We start from the raw sequence: 19,108 nt of genomic DNA, 5'->3' as shown, positions 1-19,108 counted from the left end.
AACTGAAATACAGTGCTTACAAGGTTCTTGGGTTTTGTTGTGGGTTGTTTTTTGTTGTTGTTGTTTGTTTTGGTTGTGCTTTTTTTTTTTTCACTGCCTAAACAAAAAATAGATATGACAACACAGCAAGGTATTAACATCTCAAAAAATTTTAAGGCACATTCCAACAAAATAAACTTTTATTGAATGCAGCAATAGGCATTCTATTTTGTTTAAGGGAACAGTGCTTTCCCCCACCACCCAGAGAGATTCCCTTTGACAGTTTCTAAAACCTGTATTTCAGTTACAGAAGTACTTTCTTTTGTCAAGAAAACCCAAACTTGAGTCTAAATTTTTCTTGAATTATGATTAGTAACTAAGTCCTTCCAAATGATGATAGTTTTCAGTAGGCACTAGAATGAGAAACCTGCAAATTGCTGGGTACAATGTTATGTTAATCCAAATTTTGTAGTAACCTAGAGCGTTGTACTTGAAGAATTATATAAAAAGTGGCATGTAAGAATAAAGAAATGCAGCTTAAAGAGCCATTTATCACCATTTTTTAAAACAGAAGAATCTTCATGTCAACCTGCATATTTAATACCATTTCCAAAGTTTCTCAGCCAGCAGAGGCTTAGTCCAATAATTTAAACTTTAGATGGGAATGTCTTTTGGTTCTGAGTGTAGATCATAAGTCATCATGTCCAGTAGGTGAGGGCTCAGTTGCTTTACTTTCTACTTCCTCTCCTGTGAAATTAAGTATCATAATTAGAATACAAATGTATATTAATTACACCACATAATTTTTTACATTATTTTTTTTTAAGAGAAACTCATAGCAACACATTTATATCAAGACCAGAAAAGTAATAAATCCATGTAGAAAAGCTATTGAACTATCCTCCTTGTATATGCCTATGAGGAATTTTTTAAAAAAATGTTTCCAAAAAAAGATGGTATAATGCTGGTAGTGGAAGAACATCAGTGCTGCTTTTTTTAAAAGCTTTTGTTTTCAGCAATTCACACTGAACTTTCTCCTTTCCACATGACCTGTCAAAAGAAATTCTGGCACCTGAAAACAAAAATCAAGTGTCACTCAGATTATTTTCTATAGTGCAAAGTGCTAAGTTCAGAAGCTGTAACAGCCTTTACAAAAGAAGAGCAATTTTATTTATTCATCAAAGAATTAATCTAAGAAAAAAGCTAGGCCAATTTGTCAACTTCTAATTTTGCTCTCGCTCCCATAAAACATCAGGCCACACTAAAAAGACATGGTAACGGATATTCTGAGCATCTGCAGAAGAAAAGTACCTAACTGAGTTTCAAGGACTAATAAAAGTGAGTACTGAGAGTATTACACCTGAACTTGATGGCTTTGAGTAGCGATACTACATAGATTGTTACAGCTTATTAGTACAAGATGAAAAAGCAGCTGGGGAGAGGAGAATGAACAGAAAAAACCCTGAACAAACAAGCTAAGGAAGTAGAAAGAAAATAAAGGTATAAAACTCTGTCTCATCTGTTCTTCAACCTTCATTACAAAATAATCCTGTCTTTCACTTTGGAATTGTATGAAAAGCCTATCAACACTAATGAACATAATTATGTCCACAATGTGTCATATATCCTAGAGTGAATTGCACTTGAATTTCTTGACTGAAGGTATAGTTTAAGTCAAACTAAATACTTCCCTACTACTGAAAGATAGATGTCTTCTCCATTTTCACCTTCACATCAGCTCTGATGCTTTTGTGATCACAAAATAAACAAATTCAGCTCTCTCATTCAGTAAAAAAAAAATTTCGCTTCATTTTTTGAGCTTTCGGTGAACTGAAGTGGTTTTCACACTATCAGATAAATATTTAAGTTATCCTATTACAGGGAAAAAAGGAGGAAGACCTCCTTTTATGACAGCCACACACTAAGTGACTTACAACATCGAATTAAGCAAAAAAAAAAGTCAATGCAAGAACAGTATTTAAGCAAAGAACCATTCATGGTAGAAGGTGGACTACACCACAAACTATTTGACACAGACCCAGCTGTAGGGTGATGAGAAATTCCAGTTTAAAAGTGACTAGATACTTAAATAGAAATACACTGCCAACTTGTTGATATACCATATTTAAAAAAAAAAATCTGTCATTGACAAGCCACTTGCCTGGTTTTATAGTTTGAACACATGTTCCATCCTTATCTTCAAACCCTTCTGAACATACACACTTGTAACTACCCGAAGTATTTACACAGTCTTGATTCTCTTTCATGCAGACCTTTTCAGGAAGGTTACACTCATCTATGTCTAGAGATAGGATAGGGAAAGAGAGTCCACTGCTGTTATTTTGTTATAAAACTTAGTTGTGCTCAGTCATGTAACCAAAATTTTACTCAAATATTACAAAAGAAAATAAAAAAGTTAAGCAGAATGCTTCTGCAACAGATTTAACTTTTATTAAAATAATCTGTTACAGTTCTTCATGATTTAGAGCCTGTGATTCAAATTTGTTCAGATAACACTGGGGAGTTTTTACGTTTTACTGGCTCCTATGTAGAGAAATTAACTAAGCAATGGCACTTGTCTTAACCTACTGAAGATTTCCCCATAATTTTTTATTAATGCCAAAGTATAACTAGGAGTCCTCCAACTTGAGTTGAATTTAGCTTTTAGACTACAATACTATTAACAAATTCTACTCAAATTCTATAAACTGTATTTATGAAGAATGCAAAAGAGCAACCAAAAAAAAAAACCCAAAACGGTTCATCTTGGAACAAACACTTTTTTTTAAAATACATTATTTTTGGGGAAGGTTTATATATAGTTTAGACACTTCTATTTATGCCTTAAACATAACTGCTCTTTGTGTATCTCAACTATACAAAAGATAATCCAGGACAGATATTAATATTTGCTTAAATTATTGCCATCCTGACAAAAGAGTGATCATTAAAATTTCTTCTCTTTTTTAGCATGAATTAAGTATTATTTTAGAAGGACTACCACAGAAACTGAATGACGTTTGGATATCTTAGGTTAAAGGACAGAAGGCAAAGGTAATCAACTGTACTAAAAGGTCTGTTAAATAGAGAAACTTTCTAAAACCCAATGCATTGTATGACTTAATTTTTTTTTTTCATTTTAGTAAGTCTACTTTGTCAAATTCTTTAGTTTAAGACATGTTTCTTTCAGTCCTGCAAATATACTAAATGGAAGGTAGCCTATAAATACTACATCAGCATAGTTAACAGCCTCTCAAGATTGTGCATACCTTCCTGTCTTGCACACAAGGAAACTAATTTCACTCTTTTTACTACCATTTCACATGTTATAGTTTACTATGAATTAGCATCATTTGAAGTATGACATTAACAGCTTAACAGAAATATGAGATTCCACATTCTATTCTTGGCTGTTTACAAAATGAATACAGATGCACACTCTTAATGAAGTGGTAATCGTCTCCTGAACCCACTATAAAATACTTTGTTCCTTTAAGCCTTGTCTTGCGTAGTAGCTCCATAACATCAAAGAAGTTATAAAGAATGTCTCTGCTGCTCATACCGGAACAACTGCATTTATTTTGACAGGCTTGAAAAATTAAGTAGACAGATACAAATGTACCTAACAGCTCCTCAGTATGGCTAACAGTGAGCTAACTGCTGTTCTGCCATGCACTGCTAGATGCACTAACCTGTACACTTTTCGTCTTCTTTCATGTATCCAGGTGAGCAGGTCTTACACTTCTCAGAACCTTCCCCTGTGCAACCTATACAGCTGGCATCACATACTAAAGATAAAGTATTTTTAGCATAAAAATTCACATATATGAGATCTAAAGTACCATCCTTAAAGTCAGTCAGCTTACCCACGCAAGAAAGCACAGAAAGGTTTGAGTTGGAAAGGACCTTAAAGATCCTCCTATCATGAGCAGAGGCACCTTCCACTAGACCACATTGCTCAAAGTCCCATCAAGCCTGGCCCTGGACACTTCCAGGGAAGGGGCATCCACAGCTTAGCTGGGCAACATGTTCCAGTGTCTCACCACCCTCAGAAAAAGGGATTTTTTCCTTACATCTAATCTAAATCTATTCTCTTTCAGTTTGAAATCGTTACCCCTCATCCTATCATCACGCTCTGATAAAGAGACCTTTTCAGTCTTTCCTGTAGGCCCCCTTTAAATACTGGGAGGCTGCTATAAGGTCTCCCTAGAGCCTTCCCTAAGCTAAACAACCCCAACTCATTCTGACTGTCCTCACAGGGCAGGTGCTCTAGCCCCTTGATCATCTTCATGGCCCTCCTCTGGACCCATTTGAGCAGGTCTATGTCCCTTTTGTACTGGGGGTCCCAGAGCTGAACACAGTACTCCAGCTTGGGTCTCACAAGAGTGGAGTAGCAATGACCAGATACGGCTTGCTTTCCTCACACAATAGGTCTAAAGCCTCATTCTCCTCAAGTCCGGTCAGGACCGGAACACATTGCACTAAATGCCTGGTATTATACCCTTTTTAGCACTACCTCTAGCATTTGATTAAGATTCTAGGTGATAAAGTAGATCAAAAAGAAACCTTTGCATAAGAAAGATCCATCTGTGTTCAAACAATATTGGTGATCTTTGCAAGGAGAAGTAGCACACTCATCTAGATCTGAAAGACAAAAAGTGACAAGTTACCTAACATAGCAGTCACGATTAAAGCCAAATTAATAGTTGAATGTTATGTGTTTTGAGATATTGTAAGAACTGTCCCAGAGAAGCTATAAACTTAAGCTGACTACATTAAGAGTAACTGTTACAATGAGTTTAGGATCTAATATGCAGAAACCTTCAGAATATCTGCCATTGCTGTCATTTTTAAGTCTAGGTTTTGCATGCATCAGGACTAGGCAATCTGAAAACCAGTTCCACCTGGGAAATACACTAGTCTTGTGAGTGCTGTTGTGATGTTTCCTTGAAATCACAACTAAAAGATTTGAACAGAGAAAGGCTATTTCAGTTCATTTGCAATCTATCTTATCCTCTTGCTGCAGACATCATTCCTACTGCTTACTCAATTTATAATTGACAGATTAATGGAAGCACTGAGCTTGACATCTCCTGGTATTTCTCTCCAATAATAGAAAACACTAGACTGCTTTTTAGAGAAATGCTCAACTCTTTTAGGGTTGAGCATTTATAGACACACAGTACAAGTGAAGACAATTGTACAATTACTACAAAATATGTAGATAAGCTGACAGGAAACTTTCAGTAGTTGACAAAACAGTTTAGATCAAGAGCAGGGCAGTTTAGCACTCAAATAAACACCAAACCCATGTCTTAAAAAGAACAGCCCACTTGCTCACTTGCTGCTATTTGTATTCCACTACACTAAAGATATACAGCAAATACTTTTATAAAGACAGCTATAATCTTCTGTCAATCCATGGGGATGAAATACTGCTTTCCTGAAACATGAAGCAAGTTAGAAACTTACTAATAAAAAACCTACAGAAATCTAGACTGACAGAAGGCTTCCATAAAATACAATAAAACACAATGTGATGTCATCTAATCTCGCTGGCCAACGTTGCTAAAAAACTGTTTGAAGCCTATCAAATATTACTCACCCACACAAGCTGCTTCTTCATTTTTAATCCAGCCTTCTTTACAGTCTTGGCAGTCCTTGTTACTTGAACCAGTACAAGTTTTACAGGAAGCATGGCAGGCTGAAATAAGAGAAAACTACAACTCGAGCTTTCTTGAGGGATTCCAAGACAATTTTCAGCCCACAAATTCTCAAAGAAACTTTTTTTAGGGCTCGCTGGAAGCTACCAAATTTTAGTAGCTTGATTCTCCAATTCTCAAGATTACATCTTGATTTTATGGAGGTATCATATACAAAAAATGCAGCTCTATCCTATTAGAGGGGAAAAAACCAAACCAAACCCAAACCAAAACAAACAAACAAAAAAAAAAAAACACCCACCCAAAAACTCAAGATGGCAATTACAGTCATCTGCACTACTTAAAATACTGCCATGAAATTCTACTGACTAGAAGGACTGACAAGAAGAAGGGATCAAGGAATTAAACTTTGCTCAGCCATTCAGGGTTGGGACAACAGTATAAACACTAGACTTAGCATGCCCACCTAAAGAATTCTCAAAATACTTCATTTGCAACTGGCTGTGAGAGCAATGTGTGAAGGGACTCCACAAGTCCCAAAAACATACTAGAAATCCAGTTGTATATCACAGAATTACACAATCACAGAATGTTAGGGGTTGGAGGGACCTCCAGGGGTCATTGAGTCCAACCCCCACACCAAAGCAGGATCACCTAGGGCAGGCCACACAGGAATGAAACCAGACAGACTTTGAAAGTCTCCAGAGAAGGAGACTCTGCAACCTCTCTGGGCAGCCTGTTCCAGTGCTCCATCACCCTCATGGTACAGAAGTTTCTCCTCATGTTGAGGCAGACCCTCCTGTGCTTTATCTTGTACTTTTTGTTCCTTGTCTATCACTGGGCACCACCAAAAAGAGACTATCACCTTCACCTTGACACCCACCCCTCAGATGTTTAGAGAGGTTGGTAAGATCACCCCTCAGCTTTCTCTCCTCAAGACTAAACAGCCCCAGGGACCTCAGTCTTTCTTCACAGCAGAAATGTTCAGGTCCCACAGTCATCCTTGTAGCAATCTGATGGACTTTCTCCAGCAGATCTCTGTCTCTCTTTGAATTGGGGAGCCCAAAACTGGACACAGTACTCCAGGTGTGGTCCCACTAGGGCAGATCAGAGGGAGAGAAGAGTCTCCCTAGACCTGCTGGACACACTTTTCTTAATGCACCCCAAGATGCTGGTGACCCTCTCAGCCACAAGGGCATATTGCTGTCCTATGGATAAACTTGCTATCTGATAGGGCTCCAAGGTCTTTCTCCATAAAGCTGTTTTTCAGAAGGATGATCCCTAGTCTGTACTGGTGCCTGGTTTTATTTCTCTCCAGATGCAGGACCCTGCACTCATCCTTATGGAACTTAGAAAGGTATATATAACATCCATATATTACATGTCTACATATCAAGTAATACATGGCATATGTATGTTATATATTGTAATACAAACCAAATCATACAGAAGAATTACAACACTAACAGATAAAAACCCCAACATAGGTCACATTGAAGAAATAATCTTAATTAGACCCCACGGTCAGGACTTAGTTGCTGCAGAATTGCATTCAAGTTGTAAGAACAGATGAACATCTACCCAGTTAGAAAAATCTGTTTCTATGACCTGACTTTGTTTCAAAATTAAGTTTAGACATGCTCAATCAGAATCTGTGTTGCCTACAGTACAGATGGGCTGTTTCCTTGCACATTTACTTCAGTTAAGCTTATCCACGACATAAGGAAAACCTAGTTTTCAAAGTAGTCCACTATGCAGCAATTCCGGTTCAAGATTTTCATAAAGTACTTGGGGCTCAGTGGGGAGGAAAAGCTTGCTTTTCCCTCGTGACATACATGAATTCTGCTTTTTAATTTAAAGAAGCAAATAATTAGAAAATAAAAAAAAAAGGGCCAGTCTGGAACCTAACACAACCTTAGAGTTCCACCAAACTAATTGGCATGTCATTTATAGTTGAAACTGTCACCAAACCATAACTATTTTTGGGCTTATTTTTGTCACTTTAAATTGTTTCTAGTTTTGTTTAAAAAAGTTGAAAAAGGAAGACAAAGACCTAAGCATGCATCAAAGACTTGGTTACCTGTACAAATAGAATGTGTCTCATTTCTCAAGGTACTGAAGTAACCTTTAGAACAGTCCAAACAAAAATCTCCTGTATACTCCTTGTTACAGCTACATGAGCCATCTCCACCTCGGGTACCATCACCATCACAGTGGCCATTTCCATGGCAAGGTCTTTCCGATCCACCACGACAAGCTAAAAAGGATCAAAAAATAATTTTACATCAGATGTTAAGGGGAAATAACTTCCTATTCTCAGCCACATGCACCTGGAGTTCTTCGCTCTTCATAGACAATATAATGTAAAATAATAACAACAATAATAAAAAACATTGAATTAGTCACATTAAAGCAAGATATAATTTCCAAAATCTTTTTTCCCTTGACCCAAAAGGCTTGCAATTAGGAATGCTCAGTAATATATTTCAGAACTCAATCTCTAGGAAAGTTCAGTTATAAATTTTAATTTGAGATAAAGACCATAGCTTAGGACTTTATCTGTTTTCCTAGATTCCTGGCTGAAGCTGGTATTATTTATTCTGGATTTCTGAGAATGCTCATGCTGTAGTTGAAAGTGCCTGCTAGCAATCATGTGGATCAACATTGGGAACTGACACTTAATTTTTAACTGTACGCACGAAGGTCCTGCCAGACACCAGACAAAGGGCTAGGAGCTCATAAAGATCAGTATGACACCTCCAGACACCAACTGGTACCTCTGGAAGCTCTAACCTTGCTTGGGAGGACTCAACCTTCCAACCAATTTAAGAAATTGGCCATAGCACACACTGGACAGGGTATAAATGGAGTCCTGCTATGGTGGTTGGGCATTCTCCACACAGCACACAGCCCAGCAGTCGGATCCACTCCCCTTAGACTGGGACCTCTTCCAAGGAGTGCTCACCCCTGCTTTGGCAAGTATATATATTTTGGGAACCCATGGGGAGATTTTCCTTCTCTGACTGTGTGCACACTTTGGTTCATCTTTCTCCAGATAGCCTCCCTGGTTATGCAACAGTATCTTCACTACTGACATCCAAATCTGTAATTTTACTGTTGGAAGGAGTACAGAATAATTGTAATAAATCCTCAGTTTTGGGGTTGCTGTTGCTGTCTGGTTTGTGGTTGCCACTGCAACACTGATCTCTAGCAAGGTGCAAGGTTTAAAAATTTGTAAATTTTACAAACTTCAGGGACCAAAATACCTCTTTCGATAATCTTGCATCAAAGACCTTACTTTCATCTAAATGCTTTTCATTTACTTTCATCCAATTTCTCCTTAGCTTTTCTAACTAATCCTCATTTGTCAATTTCTTCATTTAATTCCTGTCAGTGTTCTAGCCATTTTACTCCTGAAATTGGTGAAGGACTGTTGTCTACACATCTTCTGAAAGACCATCTAAACAACAGCCTTGATGTCACAGAAAGCCCTTAAGCGTGAGTCAGGTCTGGATGTGAACATCAGATCAGATGGATTCTGCCCACATGTACCCTTGACAGCTTTGTACATTATTTTATGCCCAAAAGACCTTTCTTCAAGCAGGATGCTCACAAGGCAGCTACTTAACTATCAGGAAGCAGTGTCTCATGCAAAATATCATACTTCATGTATCTGTCCTTATTATGACAGACTGAAATGGACAAATAAAAAGAACATTTCTGCTACCATATTTTTCAGAAGAAAAATTACCAAGGCAATCTGGTCCATAAGTTCCAGCAGGGCAGCAAACTTCTATTGTTTGTATGCAAAACCACTTAAACAAATCAGGGTATTTCTTCTTTCTGTATGGGAAATATATTTATTTATTAAAAAAAAAAAAGACTCCTTAATAGACAACTCACATAAGTGAACCCACACGACACAGCCGAGAAATTTATTGCACGTGACAGATCAGAAACAGATTTTTTTCTGTTCTGAAGACAAACTTACTTCATGAACCAATTTCTAGAAGTCTTCCAATATGAGATGAATTTAGCTTTTAAACTACAACACTATTAACAGATTCTACTCAAATTTTATAAATTGTATTTATGAAGAATGCAAAATAAGGGCAACCAAAAAAACCCAGTTCATCTTGGAACGCTTTTTTTTTTTTAAACACATTATTTTGGGGGAAGGTTTATATATAGTTTAGACACTTTTATTTATGCCTTAAACATAACCGCTCTTTGTGTATCTCAACTTGCAGAAGATAATCCAGGACAGATCTTAACATTTGCTTAAATTATTGCCACCCTGACAAAAGAGGGATCATTAACATTTCTCCTCTTTTTTAGCATGAATTATTATTTTAGAAGGACTTTTTTAAATAGTAAGAAGTTAATATTGTGCTACTGCAGCACTAGCCTACACCCCCAATGAACAATTAAATTGCTAGATATTATTTTGTAAGCAAGCAGGACTACTACAGTTCTGAATGACAATTTACAGATTTCAGTATCATGCTGATGTTGAAATCTAAGAAAATATTAGTAAATGAAAAGCTTATGTATTCTGTAGCCTGACAGAAGTCTTCAGCAACCCCTGAATCATGTACCACCTCCGACTATATTTACTCCATGTCTCGGGCCCTGAAAAGTAAACTTTGCGAGTCCCACATGTAATATAACAACTTGTGAAAAAATGATCTAAAGTATTCATGAAAAAAGAAACTGTCTTTGGAAAATACCACAGAAACTGAATGGCATTTGGGTATCTTAGGTTAAAGGACAGAAGGCAAAGGTAATCAGCTGCACTAAAAGGTCTCTTAAATAGAGAAACTTTCTAAAACCCAATGCATTGTATGACTTTTTTTTTTTTTCATTTTAGTAAGTCTACTTTGTTAAATTCTTCAGTTTAAGACATGTTTCTTTCAGTCCTGCAAAATTAAGACAAACTTGCAACTCTGGGTTGCATGGCTCAACTTTCTGGAAGGAATGTTCTCTGAGGAGAGGCTAAGGACTTTGGGCTTGTTTAGTCTGGAGAAAAGGAGGATGAGGGGTGACATCATTGTTCTCTGCACCTTCCTGAGCAGGGGAAGCTGAGGAGAAGTTGCTGAGCTCTTCTCCCTGCTATTCAGCTACAGAACACATGGGAATGATTCAAGGCTGTGCCAGGGGAAGTTTAAACTGAACATCAGAAACCATTTCTTTATTGAGAGGATGGTCAAACACTGGAACAAGCTTCCTAAAGAAGTGCTCAATGCCCTATGCCTGTCAGTATTTAAGAGGCATTTGCGAAATGTCCTGAACAACGTGCTTTAACTTTTGGGCAGCCCTGAAGCAGCCAGGCAGTTGAACTAGATCATCATTACAGGTCCTTTCCAACTGAAATACTCTATGCTATGCCATTCTATTCTATTTCCTTTAAATGGCATGTTAATGTATATGCAATCCTGTACAGTCAGGTAAAAGGATAAAGAAATAAAACAGTCAGTAAGTGATAAGAGGATTACAAAAAATCCTTACCCAGTTAAGAAACATTATAATGGAACTTAACTGTATCAAATCCTAGTTGACTCGGATGGCCAACAGTCTAAAGTAGTAAAAAGTGCTCACAAGAAACTTGATTTGGAATTAAAACCTAAAAAAAAAAAAACTTAAAGAGATTTAAATGCTACAATGCACTAACTATTTTATGATGACACATGAAAAGCTTAGTTATAGAATCATAGAACAGTTTGGGTTGGAAGGGACCTCCAAAGGTAATGTAGTCCAACCCTGCTGCAATACCCTTCTCTAGATCAGGTTGCTCAGAGCCTTGTCGAGCCTGACCTTACAGATTTCTAGGGATGAGGCCTCTACTACCTCCCTGGGCCACCTGTTCCACCATAGTAAAGAACTTGTTTCTAAAATCTAATCTAAATATACTCTTCTCTAATTGCAAATCATTGTCCCTCACCCTATCACTACAGGCCTTTGGAATCAATCCCTCTCCAGCCTTCCTGTAGGCCCCCTTCAGGTACTGGAAGGCCACTATTAGGTCTCCCCAGAGCCTTCTCTTCTCCAGGCTGAATAACCCCAGCTCTCTCAACCTGTCCTTGTAGGAGAGGTGTTCCACTCTCTCTGGTCATCTTCATGGCCCTCCTCTGGATCCACTCCAGAAAGTCCACATCCCCTCCATGTTGACAGCTCCAGAGCTGGACACAATACACCAGGCGAGGTCTTATGAGAACAGAGTAAACTGGCAGAATTACCTCTCTTGATCTGCTGGCTTCTTTTGATACAGCTCAAGATGCGACTGGCCTTTTGGGCTGTGAGCACATATTGTTGGCTCATGTCCAGCTTCTCATCCACCAGAACTCCCAAGTCCTTTTCTGCAGGGCTGTTATCTATCACCTCATCCCCCAGTCTGTATTGATAATGCGTATTGTGTTCTGGCCCAGATGCAGGACCCTACACTTGGTCTTGTTGTACCTCATGTGGTTCACCTGGGCCCACCTCTCCAGCTTGTCCAGGTCCTTCTGGATGACATCTTGTCCCTCTGGCACATCAACAGCACCACTCATCTTGGTGCCACCTGCAAACTTGCTGATGGTGCACTCGATCCTACCACCTATATCAGCAACAAAGATATTGAACGGTACTGGTCCCAGTGCGGACCCCTGAGGGACACCACTTGTCACCAATCTCCATCTGGACATTGAACTATCGACCATTACCTTCTGGATGTGACCATCCAGCCAATTCCTTATCCACTGAATAGTCTACCTATCAAATCTGTATCTCTCTAACTTGGCAGACAGGCTGATGCAGGGGACGTTGGCAGAAGTCCAGATAGGTTTCAAGCATAAGTTGTCAGTGTCACTCCATCATAGAAGGCCACTAGGTTAGTCAGGCAGGATTTGCCCTTAGTGAAGCCATGTTGACTATTTTTGATTACCTCCCTGGCCTCCATGAGCCTTATCAGACCTTCTAGGAGAATCTTCCCAGGCACAGAAGTGGGGCTGACTGGTCAGTAGTTCCCAGGTTCCTCTTTTCTACCATTTTAAAAAATGGGTGCAACGTGTCCTTCCAATCACTAGGTACTTCACCTGACTGTCAGGACTTCTCAGATATTATGGAGAGTGGCTTGGTGACTACATCAGCCAAATCTCTCAGGACTCTGGGATGCCTCTCATCAGGTCTCATAGACTTATATATGTTCAAGTTCCTCAGGTGGTCACAAACATGATCTTCACATACAGTGGGAGGGACTTCACTGCCCTTATCCCTATCTTGTGGTGTTTTAACTCAGGAGGTGTCAGGAAAGAAGTTTCCATTGAAGACTGAGGATAAAAGTTGTTGAGAACTTCGGCTTTCTCCTCACCTGTTATTAGCTCACCATTCTTGCTCTTCAGGGGGCATATGTGTTCTTTAACCTTCCTTTTTTCATTAACATACCTGTAAAAGTCCTTTTTGTTATTCTTCTCATCCCTTGTCAAGTTCAGCTCCAACTGTGCCTTGGTGCTCCTGACCTCATCCCTACACAAACAGGCAGCATCTCTATACTCTTCCCAGTATACCTGGTCCCTGCTTCCACTGCCTGTGCAGCTCCTTCTTGCCTTTCCGCTTGACCAGCAGGTCTCAGCTCAGCCACACTGGTCCCTCCCTTGCCAGATTTCTTACACCTCTGAATCAAGATCTCTTTTGCTCTATGGAACATGTCTTTAAAGATCTGCCAGATCTGTTCCGCTCCCTTGTCTCTGAGGGCTGTTTTCCAGGGTGTCCAATTGACTAAAGAGCTAGAAGTTTGCTTTTCTGAAACTCAGAGTCCTGATTGTGCTCCTTGACTGATTTTTGTCCCTCAGTAGTGAGAATTCCACCAGTGCATGATCACTACAACCCAGGCTGCCTCCAATCCTGACATCCTTGATGAGCTCGCCTGCATTGGTGACCAATAGATCAAGTATTGCATCCCCTTGGGAAAAGATGTCTATTTCTTGTTTCAAGAAGTTGTTGCCCTGGCAGTCCAGGAGCCTCCCGGATTGCCTACAGCTCACTCTGCTATATTTCCAGAAAACGTAGGCTGGTTGAAGTCTCCCAATGAGCATGATGCCTCCTGTAGCTGGAGTAGGAATGCTTCATCAGTAGGCTCCTCTTGATCAGAAGGCCTACAGCAGACTCTGACAACAAGGTTCCCCTTGTTGCCTTGATCTCTAACTCTTACCCATAAGCTTTCAGCTTGCTTGTGGATATCTTTAGGAACGTCCCTTTGCATTCAATCTACTTCTTAAGAGAGAGGGAAACACCTCTGCCCTTCCTTCACTTCCTGAACAGCTTGTATCCATTGATAACCACACTCCAGTCATGGATTTGTCCCACCTGGTTCCAGTAAAGGTCACTTCAGTGAAAGCCACTTTGAATTCCTCGTTTGTTGCCCATGCTGCATGTGTTTCTATAGAGACACTTCAGCTGGGCTGTCAGCCATGTACCCTTTAGAGAGAAATGCCCCCTAATTTCCTTAAGATGTTTCTCTGATATCTCCCTGTTGGCTGCTACTACCTCAGGAGCCCCCAGCCATCTCTATGAAACCTTTGGCGTACTTCTGTGTCCCCAGTATGCTTCAGGGCAACAGGCTGAAGGACTGGAGCCATGTATTAATGCACCAGATTTGATTGTTCATTCCAGTGTCACTGCCTGTGACTGGAAGAACAGAAGAAAAGATGACCTGTGTCCAAGAATCTTTCACCGCTTGTCCCAAGGCCTTAAAGTCTCTTTTAATTGCTCTTGGACTAACAGAGATCACAGGCTAGCTTACAAGGCAGATGGACAGCTGCTACACTACCATCCTCAAGAGATCCAACTTCTAGATTTATTATTATCAATTGTTTTTGTTTTTTTTTTTTTAATTGTGAGAACAAAGTAATGTTTCAGAAAAAACAAACCAAAAAAACAACCAACCAAACAAGAAAAACCCCAGACAAACATAAAATGAGAACCACATTGCAGTTTTATGACAAAGGAACCAAAACCAGGTAATAAACCTTGAAGCTCTCTAATGTTACTTTTTCTTCAACACCCCACTAGAAGCCGAGTAGAGAACATACAAGAAGCCAGACTGGATGTTTTGGTGCAACACTTTAGGAACTGAAAGTAGAAAAAGAACATGGTACAGCAGTACACACTATTAAACATCAATGTGAATCAAGCTGTACCCAGTGGCAGCTCTTAGGACAATACTGCTGCTGTTCAGGCACAAGTTGCAACATTAGCAGTTCATACTCTTAGACAATTTGTCAACACAAAGATCTCCACAAAAAAATTCCATACTCACAGTTTGAACCACCACTTCTCTATATGTTCTTCATGCTCTTCTACCATGTTGTTACATTCAAAGTTACTACTGTCACACAGATTCTCTATGATCTCCACAAGACGAATTTCACTACAAGCAGAAAAGGAAAATTTTAAGTTTAAACTAAACATTTGACACCCCTGATGACATAACAGAGAAGCAAGACTTCAGCCTGGAACACTCTACCAGTTTATGGTGTGTTCTGAATCAGTTCCATAGCAAAAACAAAGATCGGAATAAAGAACTAATAAATGTTATTTCAACCAACATAATTAGGAGGATGACCAAAAGCATTACTTGGGCCTGCTTGCATCTGTTATGTCTGCAGATCATAGATTAGATAGATTTTTTAGCTTCCCAGCAAATTTTGAGTGCTGGGAAGCTATGGGAAGTATGTTTCTCCCAAGTTGAAACAGTAATTTTCATTTACTGTTAGTATCTGATACAACAGCACAAAACTGACAGCAACTGCGGGTCAGTAATTCCACCCCTACATCTCAGTGCTCCGACTAAGATTAAAAAAATCAATCTGAAATGTGTAAGAAAGATACCAGACCACTTTGGTCAGTAATCAACCACATATGAGTACAGTAATCTGCACTTCTCAGGAGGTGATACTGCTTTAGTTCTAAAACAAGCATTGTGATAGCCCATATTTTATGACTATCAATTAACTAATCATCATTATTTAAGAACATTATTGTAGGACTTTAATGGGTATATAGAAAAAAAATACTCCAACTAATGACAGCATTAACTTTTGTTTTCAGAAACAAGACCAAATACAGATATTAGTAAGGGCTTTCAGTCTTTATTGTAATTTTTACTTTGCAATGTGAAGTTAATTTATCAATAAAAAATTAAGGCTTGGACACATGCAGCTTTAGCTGCAACATTTAATATTTAACTTTCAGACAAAAAGCTGTTATTGGGAAGTTATGTGCAGTGGACATGAAATATTAGCTGAAAGAGAAATACTGAGGCAGCTTACCTGGACTCATACTTTGACAGCGTCTTCTCTTCCCAAGCTGTGTTTCCACCACCAAAGTTCTTCTTAGCCGTATCTGCTAATCCCTAGAAATGAAAAAAATACCAAAAGAATGTAAGATACGTTGAGTCTGCTTCTAATAAAAATTAGGGGCAACAGTAAATGCCTATATGGAAATTGTGAAAAGTGCCATGTAGAAACTTTAATAAAGCTCTTAAGTTGCTGGATCAAATTGCTAAGTGAACAAAACAGCTAGTGACAACATGAGAAGTGAGAAAATGTAGGTTATAAGCAGAATATGACTCAGTTCTATTAAGGCATAAATAATACCTTGTTACACTCTTCAGTTACGTCAATATACACATCTAAAACTTTATACCCTTCTTCTTTAAGTTCTCAGGAACTTCGCTAATTAATTCATCAGGGCCTCTACTTCATTCAGTTTTGATAGTACTTACCTCAGTCTTCACCATGCTGTAACATGAACACAAAACCATACATGATAATTTATCGTGACTTGCACAACTTCTCTGAGCCACGGGCAAACCATACCCTGCAAAATGTCTCTACACCTGAAGTGATCTACCAAGCCTACAACAGTAAACATATAAACAAAGAGTTTTGAGTATGTCACAAACTGAAGCAGCCCCTTGTTTCTCATGCTGAATTTACTGTGCCACAGTGGAGGACTGTTGCAAGTGGACACGGGATTTTAGCCGGTAATGTTTTCCATCAGCACTCCTCATAGAAGCGGATATGCTACGGCCAACACAGCCAACCTTTTTTTTGCACTAAAGCACTACAATATCCTTGATAGCAAAGCCCGAAGAGCTTTGTCAACTACCGACCCGAGACCTACAACTGTTACCGAAACCGGAAAAACACTGCTGCCGTCTATCAGCTTGACAAGACGCTGTCAGTAACAACGAGCCCGGCAGAAGCGCTCCCGGAGTTTGGCCGAAGGGAGTCCGGAGTTGCGGGACGGAGAGCCGCGCAGACCCGCACCGCGCTGGGAGGTGCTACCGACTTCCTGGCGAGCCCACACCCCCCGCACCCGTGGTCGCTGACCGGCAACAGAGACCGAGGGCTGCCCCTCGGAGCAGCAAGCGCAGAGCGGCCTGCGTCGATGCCAGCCCGCCTCAGGCTGTCCGGCAGGACTCTGCGGCCGGTTTCTCGACAGGGACCCCCAGTCTACCACTACCTACCCCACAGCGACGCCCACCACCGACAGCCTCCCCGCGGCTCCTCAGCCCCGCTCGCTACCTGGTTGAACCTGTCCACGATGCCTCGACAGGTGGAGCACGCCAGGCGCCGCGGCTCGCCAGCGCTCAGGGCGGAGGGCAGCATCAACAAGGCAATACAGAAGACCATGGCCAGCGGCGCCCGACCCGGGCAAAACGCGTGACCGGGCTCCATGGCGAGGGCGCGGGGAGCCCAGAGGAGACGGAGCACACCCGCCTCAGCCGCGGCAGCGCCGGCCGCGCGCAACGCGCTCACCCCTCCCCAACCCCCGTAGCAACCGGCCCGCGAGCTTCATTCAGATTTCCGCGTCAGCCCCACGCACGCTCCGTCCACAGGCGCTCATTGGTGGAGACAGGGGAGCGGAGGAACGTGGTCCACTCAGCGCCCGCCACGCTCCGAACCAATTGGAGCTCCCCGCGTGCGCAGAGACGTAGTATAGAGGGGCGTAGTAGAGAGCTGTCTGAGGAAACAACGTCCATCGGTCTCATGCGGCGTCGCCGCCATCATGAGAATGGGCAAGCACAATCTCGGTAGGGGCTTCTAGTCGCTTCGCCATTTGTATTTGGCAGCTGCCTCAAAGCCTCATTGTTGCTTAGGGCGCGCTGGTGCCCTCATCCAACATGGCTGGCCGTAGAAGTGGTCACGTGGGCGCACGGCTGTATTCCTCCCGCCACCAGCTCCCACCTGCAGGCGTCCTCTGTGGGGCGGCCACGTGGACGCTGGGGTGGTGAGTGCGACCCGGACCGGGCCGATCCGAGGGCGCTGTGACCGTAGCAGTGCCGGCGGGCGGGGCGCGAAGTAATGGTTGTGTGATATGTGCGCGCGCGTGAGGGGGAAGAGCGAGGCTGCCCATGACTCGTCTTCATTCGCTCGGCGCCAGGCCGCGGCTGTTACCGCGCAGGAGGCGGGGAGGCGTTATCAGGCTGCTTCCCTTTTGATTCTTTGTTTCCCGGGCGCTGTTGCTGCAGCATGGCGGGAGGGAGCAGGGCAGGGCATGGCATGGTATGGTATGGCATGGCATAGCATAGCATAGCATAGCATGGCAGCCGCCTCCTGAGGGCGTGCCTGTCAGTGGGTGGGCGTGCCTGTCAGTGGGTGGGCGTGCCTGTCAGTGGGTGGGCGTGCCTGTCAGTGGGTGGGCTGGCCTGCGTCTGCCTTGCGGGGCCCGTACGGCCTCGGGGATGGTGCCGGTGGCTTCAGAAGCGGTGGATGATGTGGTCTTGTCATGAAATACTGCAGGGCTGCATAGGAATCACCTAAAGGGGAGTGATTTCAACTCTGCCCTGAGTGCGCACGTATCGGTGTACGCTGTGATTTGCGGGCTAACGGTGACCGTAGTTCGGCGTTTCGTAGATTCTGAGCTCGGTGCGTCCAAGCATGGTACGTCCATTTAGCTAAGACAGGGGATGGCGAGTCTCGACGAGGCAGCGCCGGCGAGGGCGGGAGGGGAGCGGGCTGTCGTCATAGGGTCGGCCGCTAGAGGGGGATCGGACACATGCTGTGGGGTGACAATGGGGCATCAGGTTGACCGTGGAGTGGAGAGGCGGGGGGAGTTGGTTTGATTTCTTTAGGTTGGAGGCATTTGTATTTTTCATCCTTACTCCAGAGTGCAGAACATAGCTTCGTCGTACTTTCCTTGCTGTTGCTGTCCCAGACTTCATTTTCTGCCTCAACTGTGTCTTCTCTTTTTTGTTTTAATTATTTTTGTTGAGCCATTCCTCAAACTCATGAAAAATTGCATTAAGAACAGCAACTGTCATATTCCTTCTTAGAAAAGAAGAAAAAACAATCCTGGAAGGTACAAGGTTTAAATCTGATGTCATTCAGAAGTTAGCTTTAGAGCAAAGTTGGAAGAGCTATTAAAGCATAAGAGAGGAGAAAGGAAAAAAAATAAACAAACCCACCAAAAACCCAAACCAA

At 41.6% G+C, this 19,108-nt stretch overlaps 1 protein-coding gene across 1 annotated transcript; it reads right to left on the bottom strand.

The window, feature by feature from the left end:
• Window positions 1-211: 211 nt before the first annotated feature.
• CRELD2 (cysteine rich with EGF like domains 2) lies at window positions 212-17,362 on the bottom strand. The gene is made up of 10 exons (XM_054399670.1): window positions 17,210-17,362; window positions 15,950-16,032; window positions 14,938-15,048; window positions 9,394-9,485; window positions 7,723-7,899; window positions 5,585-5,683; window positions 4,546-4,623; window positions 3,672-3,767; window positions 2,141-2,281; window positions 212-726 (listed from the first exon to the last, which is right to left on the bottom strand). The coding sequence occupies exons 1-10, from the start codon at window positions 17,360-17,362 to the stop codon at window positions 668-670; spliced, it is 1,089 nt and encodes a 362-aa protein (XP_054255645.1). The 3' UTR covers window positions 212-667.
• Window positions 17,363-19,108: the final 1,746 nt, after the last annotated feature.

Source organism: Indicator indicator, chromosome 3 (genome assembly GCF_027791375.1).
Source record: "Indicator indicator isolate 239-I01 chromosome 3, UM_Iind_1.1, whole genome shotgun sequence".
NCBI classification, from domain to species: domain Eukaryota; kingdom Metazoa; phylum Chordata; class Aves; order Piciformes; family Indicatoridae; genus Indicator; species Indicator indicator.
The sequence above is the reverse complement of the archived record's forward strand: the minus strand, read 5'-3'. Positions and strand labels throughout refer to the sequence as shown.

Coding starts and splice junctions, on each gene's coding strand:
- CRELD2 (XM_054399670.1), bottom strand. CDS start 17,362: ATGGAGCCCGGTCACGCGTTTTGCCCGGGTCGGGCGCCGCTGGCCATG. Junction 9,486..14,937: donor GAGAAGTGGTGGTTCAAACT/GTGAGTATGGAA, acceptor TTTCCCATACAG/AAAGAAGAAATACCCTGATT. Junction 2,282..3,671: donor AGAAGACGAAAAGTGTACAG/GTTAGTGCATCT, acceptor TCCTATCTCTAG/ACATAGATGAGTGTAACCTT.